General features: G+C 34.8%; 1 protein-coding gene across 3 annotated transcripts; it reads right to left on the minus strand.

The window, feature by feature from the left end:
* Window positions 1–1,472: 1,472 nt before the first annotated feature.
* Window positions 1,473–4,178, minus strand: LOC137721097 (B3 domain-containing transcription factor NGA1-like). 3 transcript variants are annotated; one of them, XM_068460213.1, is made up of 3 exons: window positions 3,925–4,178; window positions 3,600–3,720; window positions 1,473–3,486 (listed from the first exon to the last, which is right to left on the minus strand). In XM_068460213.1, the coding sequence occupies exon 3, from the start codon at window positions 3,437–3,439 to the stop codon at window positions 2,165–2,167; it is 1,275 nt and encodes a 424-aa protein (XP_068316314.1). In that variant the 5' UTR covers window positions 3,440–3,486; window positions 3,600–3,720; window positions 3,925–4,178; the 3' UTR covers window positions 1,473–2,164. The 3 variants fall into 3 exon arrangements, with proteins under 3 accessions (XP_068316314.1, XP_068316313.1, XP_068316312.1); XM_068460212.1 differs by having other exon boundaries at window positions 1,473–3,493; XM_068460211.1 differs by having other exon boundaries at window positions 1,473–3,493; window positions 3,588–3,720; window positions 3,925–4,177.
* Window positions 4,179–17,536: the final 13,358 nt, after the last annotated feature.

Raw genomic sequence — 17,536 nt, forward strand, 5'->3', positions numbered from 1 at the left:
AGTTTGTACACAAAGGCGGATGCACACTTGGACCTAGGTCCTAGGACCACTCGGAGTTCAGAAAATATACATGTGACGGTCTTCTAAGATCCCTTAGTTTGTTTTGTACGGGTCCTTTTGTACCTACCAAGTGTTTGATGTAATATCTGCTAAGCATATCTTGACAGGTTGCATAGACAACACTTCACAAATTCTATCGATATCATTCATCAAGTGTTCGATAAACTTGAAAAAAAAAATTGCACACTTCGTGCCCTATTTTTATCTAAAAAACTTGGACCTTTAACATTGGGACTGCTTAAGATTTGAATCCTGGATCCGCCACTTTGTACCATTCCTTTGGAAAATATATATGTTGTATTATTTTCTAATTTTCTTATTGATTAGTAGTTACGAAGTTTGAAAACCCCATTTATTTGAACAAAATTTGAGTGTCAAACAGTTAAAGAGTACTAGTACTACTGTTACTGATAACTCAGAAACAGCATTTCTATTAATCAGCCCTGACATCAAACAATTTAATTTACGTTACATATAGAATAAGTTCTGTTAAATGAACCCTACAAGAAAAATGGCCTTTGGGTATAAAAGTAACGACACAAATGAGGAGTTTGTGTCTCAGCTACAAACGTACGTATACCAGTTTATAAATCCAATTGTGGCAGGCCATTACCAGCTGCAAACGTTCGCATACCAGTGAAGAGAAGAAGGAAACCTGTTAGAGTGCAGTGTTTATATTAATTTGGAAACTAGATTAGATATATAGCTAGAGCATGAAGTGATTAACGAAAGGAGATGGGATTGATTAGTAGTTACAAATTACTAATTAGGAAGTAAGAGTTATATACTTATATTATATGTATATATACATTCTCATATATATATATATGACTGAATTGCACAAAATATAATTGATTCTTTTTGGCAAAGGTTATTACAAATACACTGTTTAATTTACAGAAGAAATTATTTAGACTAGTATAATTTCTTACAAAAGGAATTACTCACATATATACAGAGGCAGACTGTATGTTATATTAATTTACACCTAATTAAACTCTATCTACCTGCAGGTTTTTGCAGTATCAAGACAAAGTCAAAACAGGCTGGATACATATTAAGAAAAATTAAACATATGAATTACCTATTAAGGTGATAAAAAGTAGGGCAACAACAATATGTCCTTGGCCATATATAACACCGGAAGAACTTTGAATAAAGTTGATTAATTTGGACTAGTTAAGAACATAGATGATAGATGTACCTTTTTAGCATCAATGAGCTTTCTGCACCTAGCCTTACCTGTAAAGGGTGCCTAATCTAATTAGCTGCAGCAGCAAATAGTAATACATAATAAAGAAACTAATTTTAATTAAATTGTTCATATATATCAAGGATGTTGCAGCTACTGCTATATATATATATATATATATAACAAAGTCATTAATTCCAACTAGTAAGTAGAAGAAAGTTTGAACCTCTAATTATCAATGTAATTACGAATTACTAGAGAATAAGTGTACAATTAATTTGTTCAGACCAAATAAAAAAGTACAATCTTTAACGGGCAAGCTGTATCATCAAAGTGGATCGGCCTTTTCTTCCTTATATTGTGGTCTAATATTGAAAATTAGGTGTGCATTGTGCAGTAGTAGTCAAAGTAAGGACTAAGTACCTAGGGTGCCCTTAATATACAAAAATAGACGCACACATACACACACACACACACATATATATATATATATATATATATATATGTATGTATGTATACTGGAGAGCTCAAGCACGAACCAGTTATATATATAAGGAAAAAAGAAATGCAGTAGTAATAGTAGTAGTAGTACTCTGATCAATTTGAAACTGCAAATTCGGGTACTAGTGTAAATTGATGTAAAGAAAAATGCTTGTTCACTTTTGTTTATATATTTATTTTCCTGCTAATTCACGGCAAATGAACTCTTTTCTAGCGAGCTTGGGATCATCATATATGTCCAAATAAATCGACAAGTGAAGTAGATTGCTCCTTTATTTGGAAGGCAGCTGATCTACAGCTAGACCTGTGTCGCTGGGGGGACCATGTCCATTGGGGTACCTTTAATTCAAGAGGAAATTGAACTAGTGAAGATCAAAAAGTCGTTATTGACATAGCAAACGATCAAACTCTCTAGGGATCCAAATAAAACGAAGTTGTAGATTTCCCTTTGTTTGAGGGGAAGTGATGATCTGGTGGAGTACTACTACTACTTGTACTGGGCAGCCTAATGAATTCGCGTGGAGGAAAAGCCAGTGAAGATGTCGATGATGGAAGATGATGATGATGAGGTTGATAGGGTATTGCTGTTGAAGACAATATCTGACATTCTTGATGATCATCCTCTTCAATTGGACTACTTGAGCATTCCATGTTCACACCAAAAAGCCTAAGCTTCTTACCAGCTGATGAAGCAACACTAGCACTACTGGTACTAGTAGCACTATTTTTATAATTACCATGTTGATAAAAAGGCACCGAATCGATCACCATTGGATATTGATGATGAATCACATGTTGATCCCTCCCACCTTGCAATTGCTGAAGCTGATGCGGTAAATATTGTTGATTCATGATCTGATAGTTGTGATGCTGGTGGTGGTACGGATGATGAACATTGTTGTTCGAGTGAAGAAAATGTTCGTGGTGTCTAAGAGGCATAGATGACATCACAGAAGAAGGCAGCGGCCGCTGCAGTAGCGAGTAAAGCCTGCCTCCGCCATAATGGTTATGAGGATGTAGTTGAGGCGGAAGAGGAGGGGGAGGACGGCGCCTCCAGTCAATGTACAATCTGTCCTTCCCCAATTCCCCAACCCCTCGCTCAAACGATACAATGTCACCGGCATCCAGCTTCTTCTCCTTCACAAAACGGCTCCACCCTTTTGTCATGACATAGCTCTGGCTGCTATTCCAATAAGAGTACCTAAACCGCCACGGCTTTCCCGTCCGGTCTTGGAAATTCAAAAGCAAGCCCTTGTCGTTCGATGAGGAGTCAAGTGGGAAGTACCGCTCCGCGTGCTGCTTCGGAATGACCAGGCGGTTGAGCTTCCCAACATCGCTTGGCGTCACAACCTTGTCAAACATGTGCTCTCTTTCAGAATTAGGAGGCCAGTAATTCGGGTCCGTACCACCATCAGAAACCTGATCTTTGTTTAGTGATAAGTCCATGAAGTTGATGGCTTCCGGAGAGCTGTGATTCTGAGCATCAAGCCACGGCTTTTGCTGGCCGTACTGCTGGTGGTAGTGCGGAGGAGGCGGAGGAAGAAGGATGCCTTTGTACTTTGGTGAGGACCCAGAATTGCTGTTACTTGTGGTGATTATATCCTCCTCTTCCTCTTGATCTTCTTGTTCTTGATCTTGATCTTCTTTGTCAGAATACCCCTTTTGATCTCTTTGCATAAAGTCCATGATCTTGTTATATTCTATCACAATGATTTGCAATATTATCCAAAACCCTATCACCTGATTAGTGTAGGAAATGAATAATTGAATAAAATAATAATAATAATAAGGAATTTTATGTATTAAAAACTGGCTTGCATGTAAGAACGCTCACCTCAAATTATACCTTTATGAAAATTGTTATCTTTTTGTGCTTCTGATCAGATCTCTGAGGCCCCAAAGTCTGAGACCATCATCCACAAAAGAGGGTCGGTGCCTTCCTTGACCAAAGCCGAAAAACGCAAACCCTAATAAAACGTGACTAAATTAGCCATGGACGGCTCAACCATAAGGTCAGGAAGTCGTAAACTAGCTTCTTGGCATATAAGTGTTGACCAAACTATGCTACTAAACTAGAGGGATAGAGAGAGACAGAAGGAGAGAGATGGATACACACACACATATATATATATGTTTAAATTTACAGGTTAATTGAGTAGCTAATTAATTACCTTTTGTGAAGCTTTACAATGAGAAGCAAAACATCAAATTCCGTCTTCCATTTTTCTTGTTTAGAAGAAAAAAACTGTGTCTGAGCGGGGGAGAGAGAGAGAGAGAGAGAGAGAGAGAGAGAGGGATCGGAAGAAGGAGGAGAAGAAATTTTTATACGTAGGGGCCCATGAAAGATGAGGTTTTGGGTCATGTGAGGTTGTCCTTTTCTTCAATAATTTTTTGGGTGCAATCTCTCTCTCTGTCTCCCTCTATATGTATATATATGTATATGTGTATATATATTTCTGCGTGTGCTAAGTAATTAAGAACCAGAACCAGAGAGAAAGATCTAGCTCAATTTACTGTGAGATGAATTTGCCAGTAAAGAGTACCTAACTATTATTTTTAATTGAAGGCCACTTGTCTACGTAGAGAGGACACGTTTGTATTGTATTGCCAGATAGATAGTTAGGTTTGGAGTTTTTGACTTTTGGTGTCATCGATTGTACGTGTAGTGCTTGCTGCTGGTCCTGCCAGCCAGTGGCAAAAGCTATGGGCAAGCCAAGCGCCCAGGGGATGATCAGGCACACCACACTACACCAAACTTCTCACCATATGGTCGGATGGAGTCCCCTTAATCTTAGACCAATGCTTTATGAGTCGTTCACATCTTGCTCGTACAATTCCGACCCTCTCCGTCGACTGTAATGATTAAATAAAGTGATGAGTAAATATTGTACAAATAATTTTATTTTAAACGCTATTTAAATTCATCCATATTACTTTGACGAAGTTTATTAAGTTAAACATGGGTTCTCTTTGCAAGCAATTTTGTTGTTAATTTGAATGGAGGACATTCTTAATATGATAATCTTGGTTTTATTTATTTTTCTCTTTAAGAAGGGGACCAGCTGGTAGTTTCGCCACGGCAGTCCATTCTTCCGGTGGCCGGAAAAACTCACAAAGGCATTTCAGCCTCCCCTAGCCCTTATCATGTGATTCACCAGGGCCAGGAATCGACCCAGAACATGCCGTGTGGAATATAAGCCTGAAATTCTTGGTTTTATTTGACTTTCACTATATTATGTTGTATACTAATGTGAACCAAATTATAGTGCACATGTCTGGATTTTCCATTTTTGAAAATAAAAGTGTACTAGTCAAGCCCATTGAATTTGTGATATATCTTTCAAAATTATGCACAAGTTTTGACCTTAAGCAATGCCTAGCTAGCAGGTATACTATTTTTAAGGCTTTTTAGCCAAAATAGTCTTTGAGATTTGCAGAACTCCTCACTTTGGTCCCTGAGATTTGAAATCAATAAAAATGGTCCCTGAGTTTGTCCACCATCACTCATGTAGATATGTAAATTTCGTTGCATACAAATGATGCTTCACAAAGCTCCACGTGGCATATAACTCATCACAAATGAACAAGTCATCAATGACATGTGGCACAAGTCAAGCAAAAGAAGTAGAAAACTTCCCCCAAATGTGGCAAAAGGGGAGAAATCTCCCTTAAATTTGGCAAAAGGGTCCAAATTAATCCTCAAACCGGAAAGAAAGTTAATTAAAGCATCTTCATAAAACAAGCAAGAATTGAAGATTGCTCACAAAATAGGCAACAAGGGCTCTTAAATTCGGCCAAGCAAGGGAATTAAGACACAAAACATGCCTAAATTCTCCCATGGATGAATTAGGACATAAATCAAAGCCAAATACATCCAAAGGCAAGCCTTGAAAAGCCTATAAATACAAGGTCCTCATACAAGCATAGGGTCGAAAAATCTCTACACAGAAGAACCTCTGCCAAAACTTTGAAGACTAATACGCTGCCAAAGCTCTTTTCGAAGAATATTCAACCAAAGCCAAAGCTTCCTCTCTACCAAAGCCGAAGCATTCCCTTGAAGAATCAACAAGTGCTCGTGCCGATTCCTTCAAGACTTTGTTGCAAGCTTATAAACTTGTAGCAATGTTCGTTTCAAGATCAAGTCACCAAGACCCTTGAAGCAATGAAATCCCGCATCAAACGCTACCCTTTGCCGTACCCTTGAGGTGAAGATCATCCACGCGTTGTTTTCAAGCTCAAAACTTGAAGCAATTGTTCAACCGTTCGTCCGAGATGAAGTTATCGCGACCCTTGGATCAACAATCACGCATCTACATCAAATTTGAAGACTGATCAGAGGAAAATTGTAAACAGAGATTGTAACCTACAAATTCAAATTAATACAAATTTACTTTGTACACGTGTTCTCGTTTCATTCAGTATAGAATTTTCGTGTTTACAACTCATTTTGGTGCTTCCTTGAAAAATCTCCATTAAATAAGAATAGAATGACCAAAATACCCTTAATTTTTGTCAAATCATTTTGTCCTATTGTTTATTAAATTGATGGCGTATTTGTCATTTTGATCCTTATTTAGCATAATTTTGCACAGAAGGACCAAAATGATTAATGGTGGACAATCTCAGGGACCAATTCTATTGATTTCAAATCTCAGGGACCAAAGTGATGTGTTATGCAAATTTCAGGGACTATTTTGGCTAAAAGGCCTATTTTTAATTATCAGATTAATAGATCATTTATTTCGACCAAAAAAAAAAAAGATTAATAGATCATTTATAATTGAAGGATAATGCTTGTATTCCCTCTGTTAAGGGGGATAAGCTCATTCGCCCACTTACTTATAACGTATATTCACCATAAAACTTTCATAATTGAAACCGTTCAACTTTCTAATTTTCATTTGAAAATCAACTCTACAAAAAATCATTCGAATAGGAAATAGTTTCTAAATGTATGAAATAAATCAATGGTTTATCATGAATATGTTGCTTGATACCTACACTATTGATTTATGTGATATATTTGGATGACTATTCGATTCGAATGAATTTTTGTAGGAATAATCTTCAAATGAAGATTAACAGATTGAACAGTTCCGATCATAAAAAATTTACGATGAAGATACATTTTTTTTGAAATGGAGGAATGAACTCATTCCCTTAAAAGAGAATGCAAGTATTATTCATAAATTGATAGCAACAAAAGCACAATTAGATAGGACCCTAAACTCATATCTCCAAGCAAAAAAAGGGTTTTGGTTTATGAGAGGAAAAATGCATCTCACGAATCAGGACTAACCAAAAGAAAAACATATGATCGAGAAGAGCCGGACAATTCAACCTTGCATCTGAATATCAATGCTTAACAAAGTTATAGTAGTCTAAAAGGGAAAAAGGACTTTTGGCAAGAAAAAAGGGGAAAAGGACTAAGAAATAACAGATTCTATATATAGATCACTTTCAATAAGGCAATCCGAAGAGGAGGTAGCATTCCTTATATAAAGAAAAATCTTGAACATTACTCTAAACGAAATAAAATTAAGAATAATACTTGGGTACTCATCGATGATCGGTATTCACCTTTTCATTTTGTTCAATAATATATGAACACATGTTTTATTATTTTAAAAATAATGAAATGTTATTTGATTTTTCTTGGCCTTTAAAAAACAAAGAACATGTGAAATTTTTATTGGGAAAAATAAAAAAGTGAGTACATTGCTCACTAATGTGAGATATTTCTAATTAATGCTATAAGGTAACTCTCTTGTAAAGTTTGGTTACATTTTTTTTGTCACAATATTTAAATGTGTTACATCTTATATGTGCATGGTAATTGCATATCGTTTTCATGCGGCCTTATACAAATGATTTGACTTATACTCAACATTAACTTATGCAATTACAACAATTAAAGAGAATTATTATCGGCACTCAAAAAATTTGCACAATAAACACAACACATTTTAGAACTAGTCATCTTTCGGTTGAATTGGTTATTAAGTATATATTATCTTAAAAAAATCTGGAAAAAAAAAATTGTACGAGGCCATATTTGATTATTGTGGTCCAGTATTATCTTCAACGTTATGGCTTGGACAAAATTTCAGGGGGTACCACATTCATATTAACTTTTCCTGACCTTGAAATCGGGTTTCCAAAATTCTTATTGCGCTTGCAACTCTCAACTCTCATTTACATTAATCACCAGCCCCACTTCTTAATTAGAACATTGAAATTTATAATGCAGGCCTATATATCTTAATTCGTATGTTTAGAGGATTATCAAAACGAGCTAGCTATTAGGAGAAGTTTGACATGTTGGATTAAGATTCTCTTCCCATGTATTGGGTTGAAGTAATTGATTACACATAAATCATTCTCCTCGGGTTTAGTTATATCTGTTTTGAAGAGAGAAAAATCTAGTCTGTGGTATGGGCCTATGAGAAAGCTGCCACGAAAGTGAATTCTAAAGAATTGAATTATGCGAAGAAGTTGTAATTGCAAGGGTTTAAATTGTTAAAAATTGACCATCTTTTTAAGATTGAGGAGACAATTTTCAATGTGTATGTCACACTGTTATGTAGTGTTATAAATTCACTTATCTAATAATATGTATATCAATTTATTAATATTATAGTTTAGATCCATGACATATCATATATGTCGTCTATCCATATGATAATAAGTGAATTTAGTACATCACAACATGTCCGTCACATTAAAAACTTTCTCATCATTCGTGCTTGAGTTGAACAAGGACTAAAAATCTATCCTTTGATTTCAACAAGAAAAGATCAATACAAAGTTCCAGTCAATCATGTTTTGAATAATAAGGATATATTTAATTTAAGGGTGAGAAACTACTCAGTACTACGGTCTGGTAATATTATTCTTCATTTAAAAGTGAGAGATCTTAGATTCAAATCTTGTGAATAACAAATCGATATCAAATTAGGCTGCATATTATATGGATTAGCCAAACTCTCTCTTCTCTAATATAAAAATATCGATGTACTAAAATAAAAACTAGCTAAATATCCCTATTATCATGTGCGTTGTAGAGCGGCTTACTTTTCAAATATCGATTATTTATATGCATACATAGCATTTCACAGAAACAGTTGGTAACCTTTTACCGAGAACTTCCGATGAAATGTCACATGTATACATCAAATTAAAATTAAGCTCCAGGGAAAGGGTATGGGGATGATGCATGCATGGTCATCACTGACTCACTCACTGCTTAGTGGTGCCGCCCTGCCCTCTCTCTCTCTCTCTCTCTCTCTCTCTCTCTCTAGGTATTGCTAAAGGCTACATCTCAGAACCCCTAATCCTAATGGGGTCGGGGAACCTACCTCTCTCTCTCTCTCTCTCTTCTTTTTTCGTTTATTCATATATAGAAGTGCAGTTCCTGCAGTAGTGATGCTAACTCTTGCTAATTGCTCGAGCACTATTCATCTTTTGGATTTTTTCTTATTATGTGATAATTAGGGCAACGTACTACTGTTTTCTGTATCATCGATGATCTACGGATAGCTATAGCTAGCTATCTAGGTCGAGGGCCATGAGCAGGAGCCCTAGGGTTTCTAGGACCACATGCATGCAACAATATGCCCCACTCGCTCTCTCTCTCTCTCTCTCTCTCTCTCTCTCTCTAACCAAACCAGAATCGCACAACAACACTCTGACTACCTTACATACATACAGTTGGTGGTTACCTTCCACAGTTTCCGCCATCATTATTCTGGTGCTGGCATTTTGTCGCCCACCCGGCCTCCTCTCTCGACTCCTCCTCCTCCTCCTCCTCAGACATATACTGTCATTATTCCAAAACCGTAACTATTGTCCCATATCATCGTGGTACGCACATCTAGTTCACAACCAATTAAAAAGTTAAGGAAAATTAATGAAAAAGAGTTTAAAATTTTACATTTTAATCAAAAATCATCTAATAACTTTATTTAATGATAAGAAAAAAAACATAAAATATAAACATACGTGAGCAACATAAAATATAAACATATTGCCCATCGCACGTTAAGTTTCATAAACAATGTAGTACTATTAAATTTCATAAACAATGTAGTATCGTTAACTTTCATAAACAATGTAGTACTTTTAACTTTCATAAACAATGTAGTAAGTTTCATAAATAATGTAGTAAATTTCATAAACAGTTTAGTACCGTTAAGTTTCATACAGTGTAGTATCGTTAAGTTTCACAAACAATGTAGTAAGTTTCATAAACAGTATGTGTGAGGACGCGCGGTTCCCGCATGTCAGTTTCTTTAATTTTTTTTTAATATTAAAATTATATCTTTTTCATTAAAATTTAAGTTTTTTTGTCATTTTTATTAAAGTTTAAGGGGTTTTCATTAAAATTTAAGTCTTTTTCATTAAATAAAGTTAGGGAAATTTTATGTGAACCCATGTAACTTCTTTCTACACCCAACTTACTCTCTAAACCCATATTGCTTTTAATCAAACTATTAATATCACTTTTGTGACATCCCACATCGCCCAGGGGAGTGATCCTTATATGTATATTCCTATCTCTACCTAGCACGAGGCCTTTTGGGAGCTCACTGGCTTCGGGTTCCGTAGGAACTCCGAAGTTAAGCGAGAAGGGGGCTAGAGCAATCCCATGATGGGTGACCCATTGGGAAGTTGCTCGTGAGTTCCCAAAAACAAAACCGTGAGGGAATGGTAAGCCCAAAGCGGACAATATCGTGCTACGGTGGTAGAGCGGGCCCGGGAAGTGGTCCTGCCCGAGCGGGCCTGGGAAGTGATCCGCCCCGGGCCGGGATGTGACAAATTGGTATCAGAGCCTAACCCTGGCCGTGGTGTACCGATGAGGACGTCGGACCCCTAAGGGGGGTAGATTGTGACATCCCACATCGCCCAGGGGAGTGATCCTTATATGTATATTCCTATCTCTACCTAGCACGAGACCTTTTGGGAGCTCACTGGCTTCGGGTTTTGTAGGAACTCCGAAGTTAAGCGAGAAGGGGGCTAGAGCAATCCCATGATGGGTGACCCACTGGGAAGTTGCTCGTGAGTTCCCAAAAACAAAACCTGAGGGAACGGTAAGCCCAAAGCGGACAATATCGTGCTACGGTGGTGGAGTGGGTCCGGGAAGTGATCCGCCCCGGGCCGAGATGTGACAACTTTAAACCCAAATTTACTACCTAAATTACCCTCATAAACCCACTTCAATATCTAAATTTATCTTTACACCCATTTAGAAAATAAAAACCCGAAATCAATATTCTAGAACTTGTTCAAGGTGTAAAGAGAGTAATATCTCTTACCTATTTGTCTCATACTTAATCTTTGCTACATATTTGCCACTCTAATATACAAGGGCAAGGACCTAGTGGGTACTGGAAATGGTGCACTACTTGTCACTCAAATATACAATTAAGTTGAGTTTAAATAATTGTGTCATATATCTCGGTGCTAATGTTTGATCCTTGCTTTTGCATTTGTCAAGTTCAAGCTTAATTAATTAGAGTTCGGTATAAATTATATTCAATGGTTGATTTATATAAAATAGACAACGTGTAGTTTAGAAATCATAAAAATAGTTTGTTGTGTGTCAATGTTTAAGTCAAATTTGCATCTTATTTGCCCAAAAGATTAACTGCTTTCACATAAACAAGTAGAAGGCTTTGGATAATACATGTTGTAGTTGTCAGCCAAAAGCCAAGAAAATTACATCTCCAGTGTAGGCTATAAATTGAACATTTATTGTTACGAACTTAAACTTAGATTTAGTTTATGGGCAAGTGTAATAGAAAAGGCGTTAATTTTGTTTCTAAATCCTAAAAAATTTGAAATCAAATGAAAATAAACTTGCATAAATCGATTCATACCTTACTTGGAGGATTCAAAACTTCAAAATCATAATCCATTGGTCAAGAGAAGATCATATTTTTCTCTATGAGAGCGTTTTAAGGGTTTAGCTAGAATGAATGTATGATAAATATCGCGTGATTGTAAGGTTTGATGTGATCATAGAGTTTGATTATTGAGTGGGTTTATTAATAAAATTTAATTTTATTGTTAATTTCATCTTGTATTTGATGATAATTATGCAATAGGGTAGAAAAGATAATTCACGTTTAAAATTTAACTTGGGTGTATAAATAGGTTATATGAGTTTAAATAAAATTTTCCATAAAATTATAGCATGGTTTTTGGTTAAAATAAACTTAGCCCAAGTCCTAAAAATTCCTAATTTAATGTACTGCGGCAAAACTAGCTCCGCCTTTCATATATCATGAGAGTGTGTTTTATTCCAAATTAAAGCTTTGAAATTCAAAAAGTTGATATTTAGGCTATATGTGGATAAGAGATTTTCAAGGTCTCGGGAGATTAAAGATAAATTAGTAATTAAAGAATAAATCGCAAAATGTTAGATAAGGGGAATCATTTTCAAAAACCTCTTGCATACTTTTGTGGTTTTATATATGGTGCATTTAAATTATAACCCTTCATGTCTAGCATTTTGTAATTCATTCCTTTTATTAACTTGGGCTTAATCTCTTCACACTTGAAAATCTCTCATCTAAACACAGTCGTAGAGAGTCTTGCATCGAGAGTTCAATGTAACAACTAATTTTGCGTTAGATGTGAGATTGTAAAGGTAAAAGAGTCCCACATCGGTGAAAGGAAAAACTTTGTAAGGGTTTATAAGAAGTTGGTCATTCCCTATATTACAAATTGATTTTATGTGTGTGAACCCATTTTACAATATAAATCAACTAGAAATTTCATTCATTCATATATAGTATATGTAGTTTATTTGCCACAAACCATATGTAGAGCGGCATGCATCCATATTTCATATGAAGATGATGACATGATGTTAGGATTTTCAAATAATGAGGTCATAATTTCTACCAAAAAATACTTCATTAGACCATTTCAATTGAGTACCTGGTAGAAATATGTCGATTCTTGCCAACATCTACTAAAGGCTTATGCCAACATAGTAGAGGCTTGACAAAGGTGGCTATATGAAACTATAAAGTAATGTTGAAGATTGTCAAGGCTTGTCAATTAAGGCACTTCATCGAGCATTTGATGTCCACAATAGAGTTGCACACAAGAAGAGAGAAAATGAAGACATAAATGATAAAGAAAAATAGAAGAAAAAGAAGTAGGAGGAGGTTGTATTTAGTTTGCCTTAGCTATTTATAGGGTTCAATACAATACACATACAAATATACATAAGGTTTTTTAAGTTGTTGAACTCATGGACAACCAATGATCCCATGCTAGCTCTGCCACTAATGATCGAGTAGGACTATACATAGGAAGCTATGGCCTATATGTATTATATAGAAGATCCTATCATAATATATAGGAGGAGGGTGCTAGCTAGCTAGCTGTGTTAAGTAATCAAATAACACATAATATATATAAGGTTAATGGGAGACACCATATGTGAGTGTGGGTAAAGTGGGACCATGATGTAAGGCAAGGGGGACGCAACCGAATCAACCGAAGAGCATCAAAGTGAATGGGAAAGGCGATATTACCCATATAATTCCTTTAGAAATGTGTAAAAAGGCAGTAGTATTGTGGGGGCAACATTTATCACTTGCTGGGATGCACCACAGCTACAACCCTAAAACAGCACAAGATCATATACTATAAGGATTAACAAGCATCAACTTTCAAGCACCAGCAGAAGCAGAAAGCAGAAAGCAGAAGCAGCCTATTGCTGTGCTGATCAAAGCCACCATTCCCTTGCTTTTCTGTCTTTCCCTTTTATCTCCTTTCTCTTTCCCCTCCTACAAAGTATGTTTATTTGTAACCCCACTCTAATGGTCTATTTATACTAGCTAGCGACTAATAATATTTCTATTCAGTCATGCCCTCTCTCTCTCTCTCCCTCTCTGCCCGCGCGCCCTGCCTTTTCTGAGAAACCGTTGGGGCTCTCAGTCTCTCTCTCAGGCTGTTAAGTCGTTTTCCTCTTCATTACATTACACATGGCATGGCCCCTGTCTACGTAGCTAAGGCCATACCTCTCCCTATTTATTCATGTTTAATTAATCGATTAATTAACATATATAGCACTATGACCTGCCAACCTGTGATCCCGAATAATACCATGCCTTTATGTACAGTACTCTACTGTATTATTTAGTTTAAAGAAAGAAACCAGCAAAAACTACTTGTCTTCCAATTGATCAGTCTCGATTGTGTAACATATATTTTCTGCCCTAATACTTCAACGGTTTAACCTTCACGTCCGAATCAGGAAGTTTTACATGGGTGGGCTAGCTAGCTGGTTTTTATGGGGTGTGACCCGTTCAGCGCTAACATGATTTTTTATGACAAACAGAGTACAAAGTGAAGATTAGAAACTAGAGTTAGTGTTTATAAGAGATTGTTTTGGTCGTTATATTATCGATATTGGGAACATACAATTGTCAATATGTGATCAATATGTTGTCAATATTATATTCAGGATAATGCTAGGGAGATCAAAATTTTAAGCTAAATTTGCAAATCAAATAATATGTCACAAATAGAAAATAAGTACGTTAATCAATACTTTAGTGATAATCTAGTGATCAACGGCTACATCATTTGGTTTACAAAGTTTATTTAAAAATTTGGTCTCCTATCATTAGCTTTTTATTCGCAAGTGCAATATATATTTAAGTACAACATAGAAGAACTATATAAAAGTATGTGTGTTATATTTAAATTTTTAGAAAACGATGTAACTCGTGGGAGCTTCTTGCTCACTACGCATGTTCATACGTTATAGGTCTTTTGTAATTGAGAGCTTTGAGATAAAGTACAAAATCTCACAACACTTATAAAATACCAGCATTTTAGTTTACGTATTAATTTATTTTTTGAAGAAATTAGGTTCTTATCCTTCATTTTGCTACTCCATTGATTAAAATCCTATTCATTTTTTATTTTTGATCAAGGTCCTTAGGTATTAATAACATCATTAATTATTTCAATAATAAAATATTTTTTTATTTCTAAATATATTCATTTAATGTTAAAAATGTTACAATTAGTATATTTATATTTATATCATATATTTTTAGTTTTAGTTTGTACCCATTTTTAATTTGTACCAATTTTCTTTTCAGTTTTAATTTGTACCCATATATTAATTTCTTTTTGTGCCCATATTTTTTAAAGTTTATTTGTATTTGTACCCATATATATTTTTTTTATTTGTACTTTTTATTTTGCTAAATGTACCCATGCTAATTATATGTACCCATTCATGTAAAAAATTTTAATCTTAAAATGTACTCAGTCTTAAACATACCAATTTGTTATATGTAAAATGTACAATTTTTTATATAAAATCTATTCAATTTTTTTTCTAATCCATTTTTAAACATATATGGGTACATTCTTTTTTCTTTGATTTTAAAATGTATCCATGCCAAGTTTAATCGAAGAAATTTACTAATGTTATTAAGCCTGATATCTTTTTTTTTTTTTTTTTTTTTTTTTTGTGATTTTGAAGAATGTACCCATGTTTTGATACAATTAATTTTTTGGTTAATTTTGATGAATGTACCCATGTTTACATACACACACTAGTATATTTATATTTTAATATTTTTAATCTCACAATTATGGTTTATTTATTTATTTAAAATCTCATTTATATAAACAACTAAAATTTCTAATTTTTAATTTAAAAAATATAGTAACGTACATAGAAATAAATTATCAGATTAATTTCAGGAACCTTGATCAAAAATTAAAAATCAACAAGGTTTCAATCAAAGATTATTCATAACTAAGGACCGCATCCAAAATCTCCCTTATTTTTTTTGTTACATGGAGAGTTTTGATCCTAGATCTAATATACTCCTACCCATTACTCTACACAACCTCACGACTAGGATATCCCTAATGGCATAACTTACTAATTGAAATTCAAACAGAAAACTAATATAAATGCTACTAAAGTTCAATATTAATACTTAATACATTATTTGTCACACGTACAAAGACAAACCTAGCTTCATTCAACTTTTAGCTTAGTACATCCTCAATTTAGGTGATTCTACGTGTCCATGCGACAAAATATATATGACGAAACTGTGACTACAGTGCAAAACTATGTGTACATGAAACTGTAACTACAGTGTAGAAATATATATCCTAATTACATTATGCATTTATACGAAGAAAATGCCACTACAATACAAATTGATATGGATTTGAAAATCTTCAAGCTCCATATAAGTTCACATATACATAAAATATAGCATATTGATAATAAACTTGTAACTGCATAGAGTGCGAGAAAAATTGGAGAGGAAATAGTTATACTTACCACCTTTAATTATGATGTAGCATTATCATTCCACTCAAAGTCTGTCACATATTATACGAATATTTATTTACAAGAATGCCCATTTAGAAATACTTATTTAAAAACATTTTCGCTTAAGAAACTCTTTCACTAAAAGCGCTTTTATTTAGAATACATCGAAATTTTAAGAAAAATACCTCTCTATAATTTCTTATAGAGTCGGTTTTGTAAAGAAAAGTACTTCTCTAGCCACTGGCTGTTTCTCATTTTTCACCATCCAAATTAATATTTACACATAATTAAGAACATTACCATTTGATTCCATGGATGTGATTAATTAATTGGGTCCATATAGATACATGCATATAGGAAAGCATATACATGTGACAAATTTAGGTATAGAAAAATATATGCCCAATTTCAATAATTCTTCACTTAGTAGTTAACTTTGGCATGTAATATGAGGACCTCTTGCGATAGCTGGGTAGATAGCCCACTAAAACCCAGCTACAATTCCTGCTTAATTGGTATCGTATATATATTTTGATGTACAAGCTTGTTAAAGATCATGCGGATCATGAAATGATCAGGTCTGTAGTACGTTAGCAGTAACCATCACGAGGTGGTTCATTGATTGGAGACGAATTCAAAACCCGTATTTCACACGGCATGGAGGTTGAAATGTCTTTGTGAGTCTTCTCAGCCCTCGAAAGGGTTGATTATCGTGGCACTGCCATCCGTTGGTCCCTTTTTAAAAGAAAAAATAAATAGTATGTTAGCAGTGGTCCAATTTATAATGCTACGTACATTGCCACTAAATGCATGTGGATGTCGTAGATCACCACATGCTCAATGTCAAAAATTCAGAGAGGGTTCATCTTTCCACTGCTAATGGATCAAGCGTTATTGTCGTCTCTAATTTGATGATCACCTGCTAGCTAGATCATCATGTATGAAATTTCATCATAAAACGTCTCGATGCAATTAGAAGTAAAACCACTAATATAGATTATGTTTTTAAGTTGTCAAGTTTCGGACATGGGACTTCATACATTCTTCAGCATGTATGGGATCTAGGGTAAGAACTTTTAATCGAAAGTAAGCAGCACTTATAGGGAAGAAGATCAAAATATGGAAGATCACCACCTGCTCCATTTTTTTTTATTAAATTAAAAAAATAAAAAAAATGGACCATGTGGTCACCTTAGTTAGCCTTTCTTTAAAAACACAAACACCTTAAAGGTAGATTTTTGAGTACTAGAATTGCATATAGAAGGGGAAACTCAATTTGTACATCTGCAGGCTGTCACTATTATTTGTGCATGTGGGAACGAAAGCGTGCTCCACATGCAGCAGCAAATTTTGAAAAGTGGGTTAGGAGGAATTGGTGGAAGAGATTTTTTTTTAGTGTTCTGGAGTATTTGGTATTTTAAATGTCTAAACGGTTAGATTTTTATTTAAAT

Source organism: Pyrus communis, chromosome 16, assembly GCF_963583255.1.
Source record: "Pyrus communis chromosome 16, drPyrComm1.1, whole genome shotgun sequence".
Taxonomy (NCBI): Eukaryota; Viridiplantae; Streptophyta; class Magnoliopsida; order Rosales; family Rosaceae; genus Pyrus; species Pyrus communis.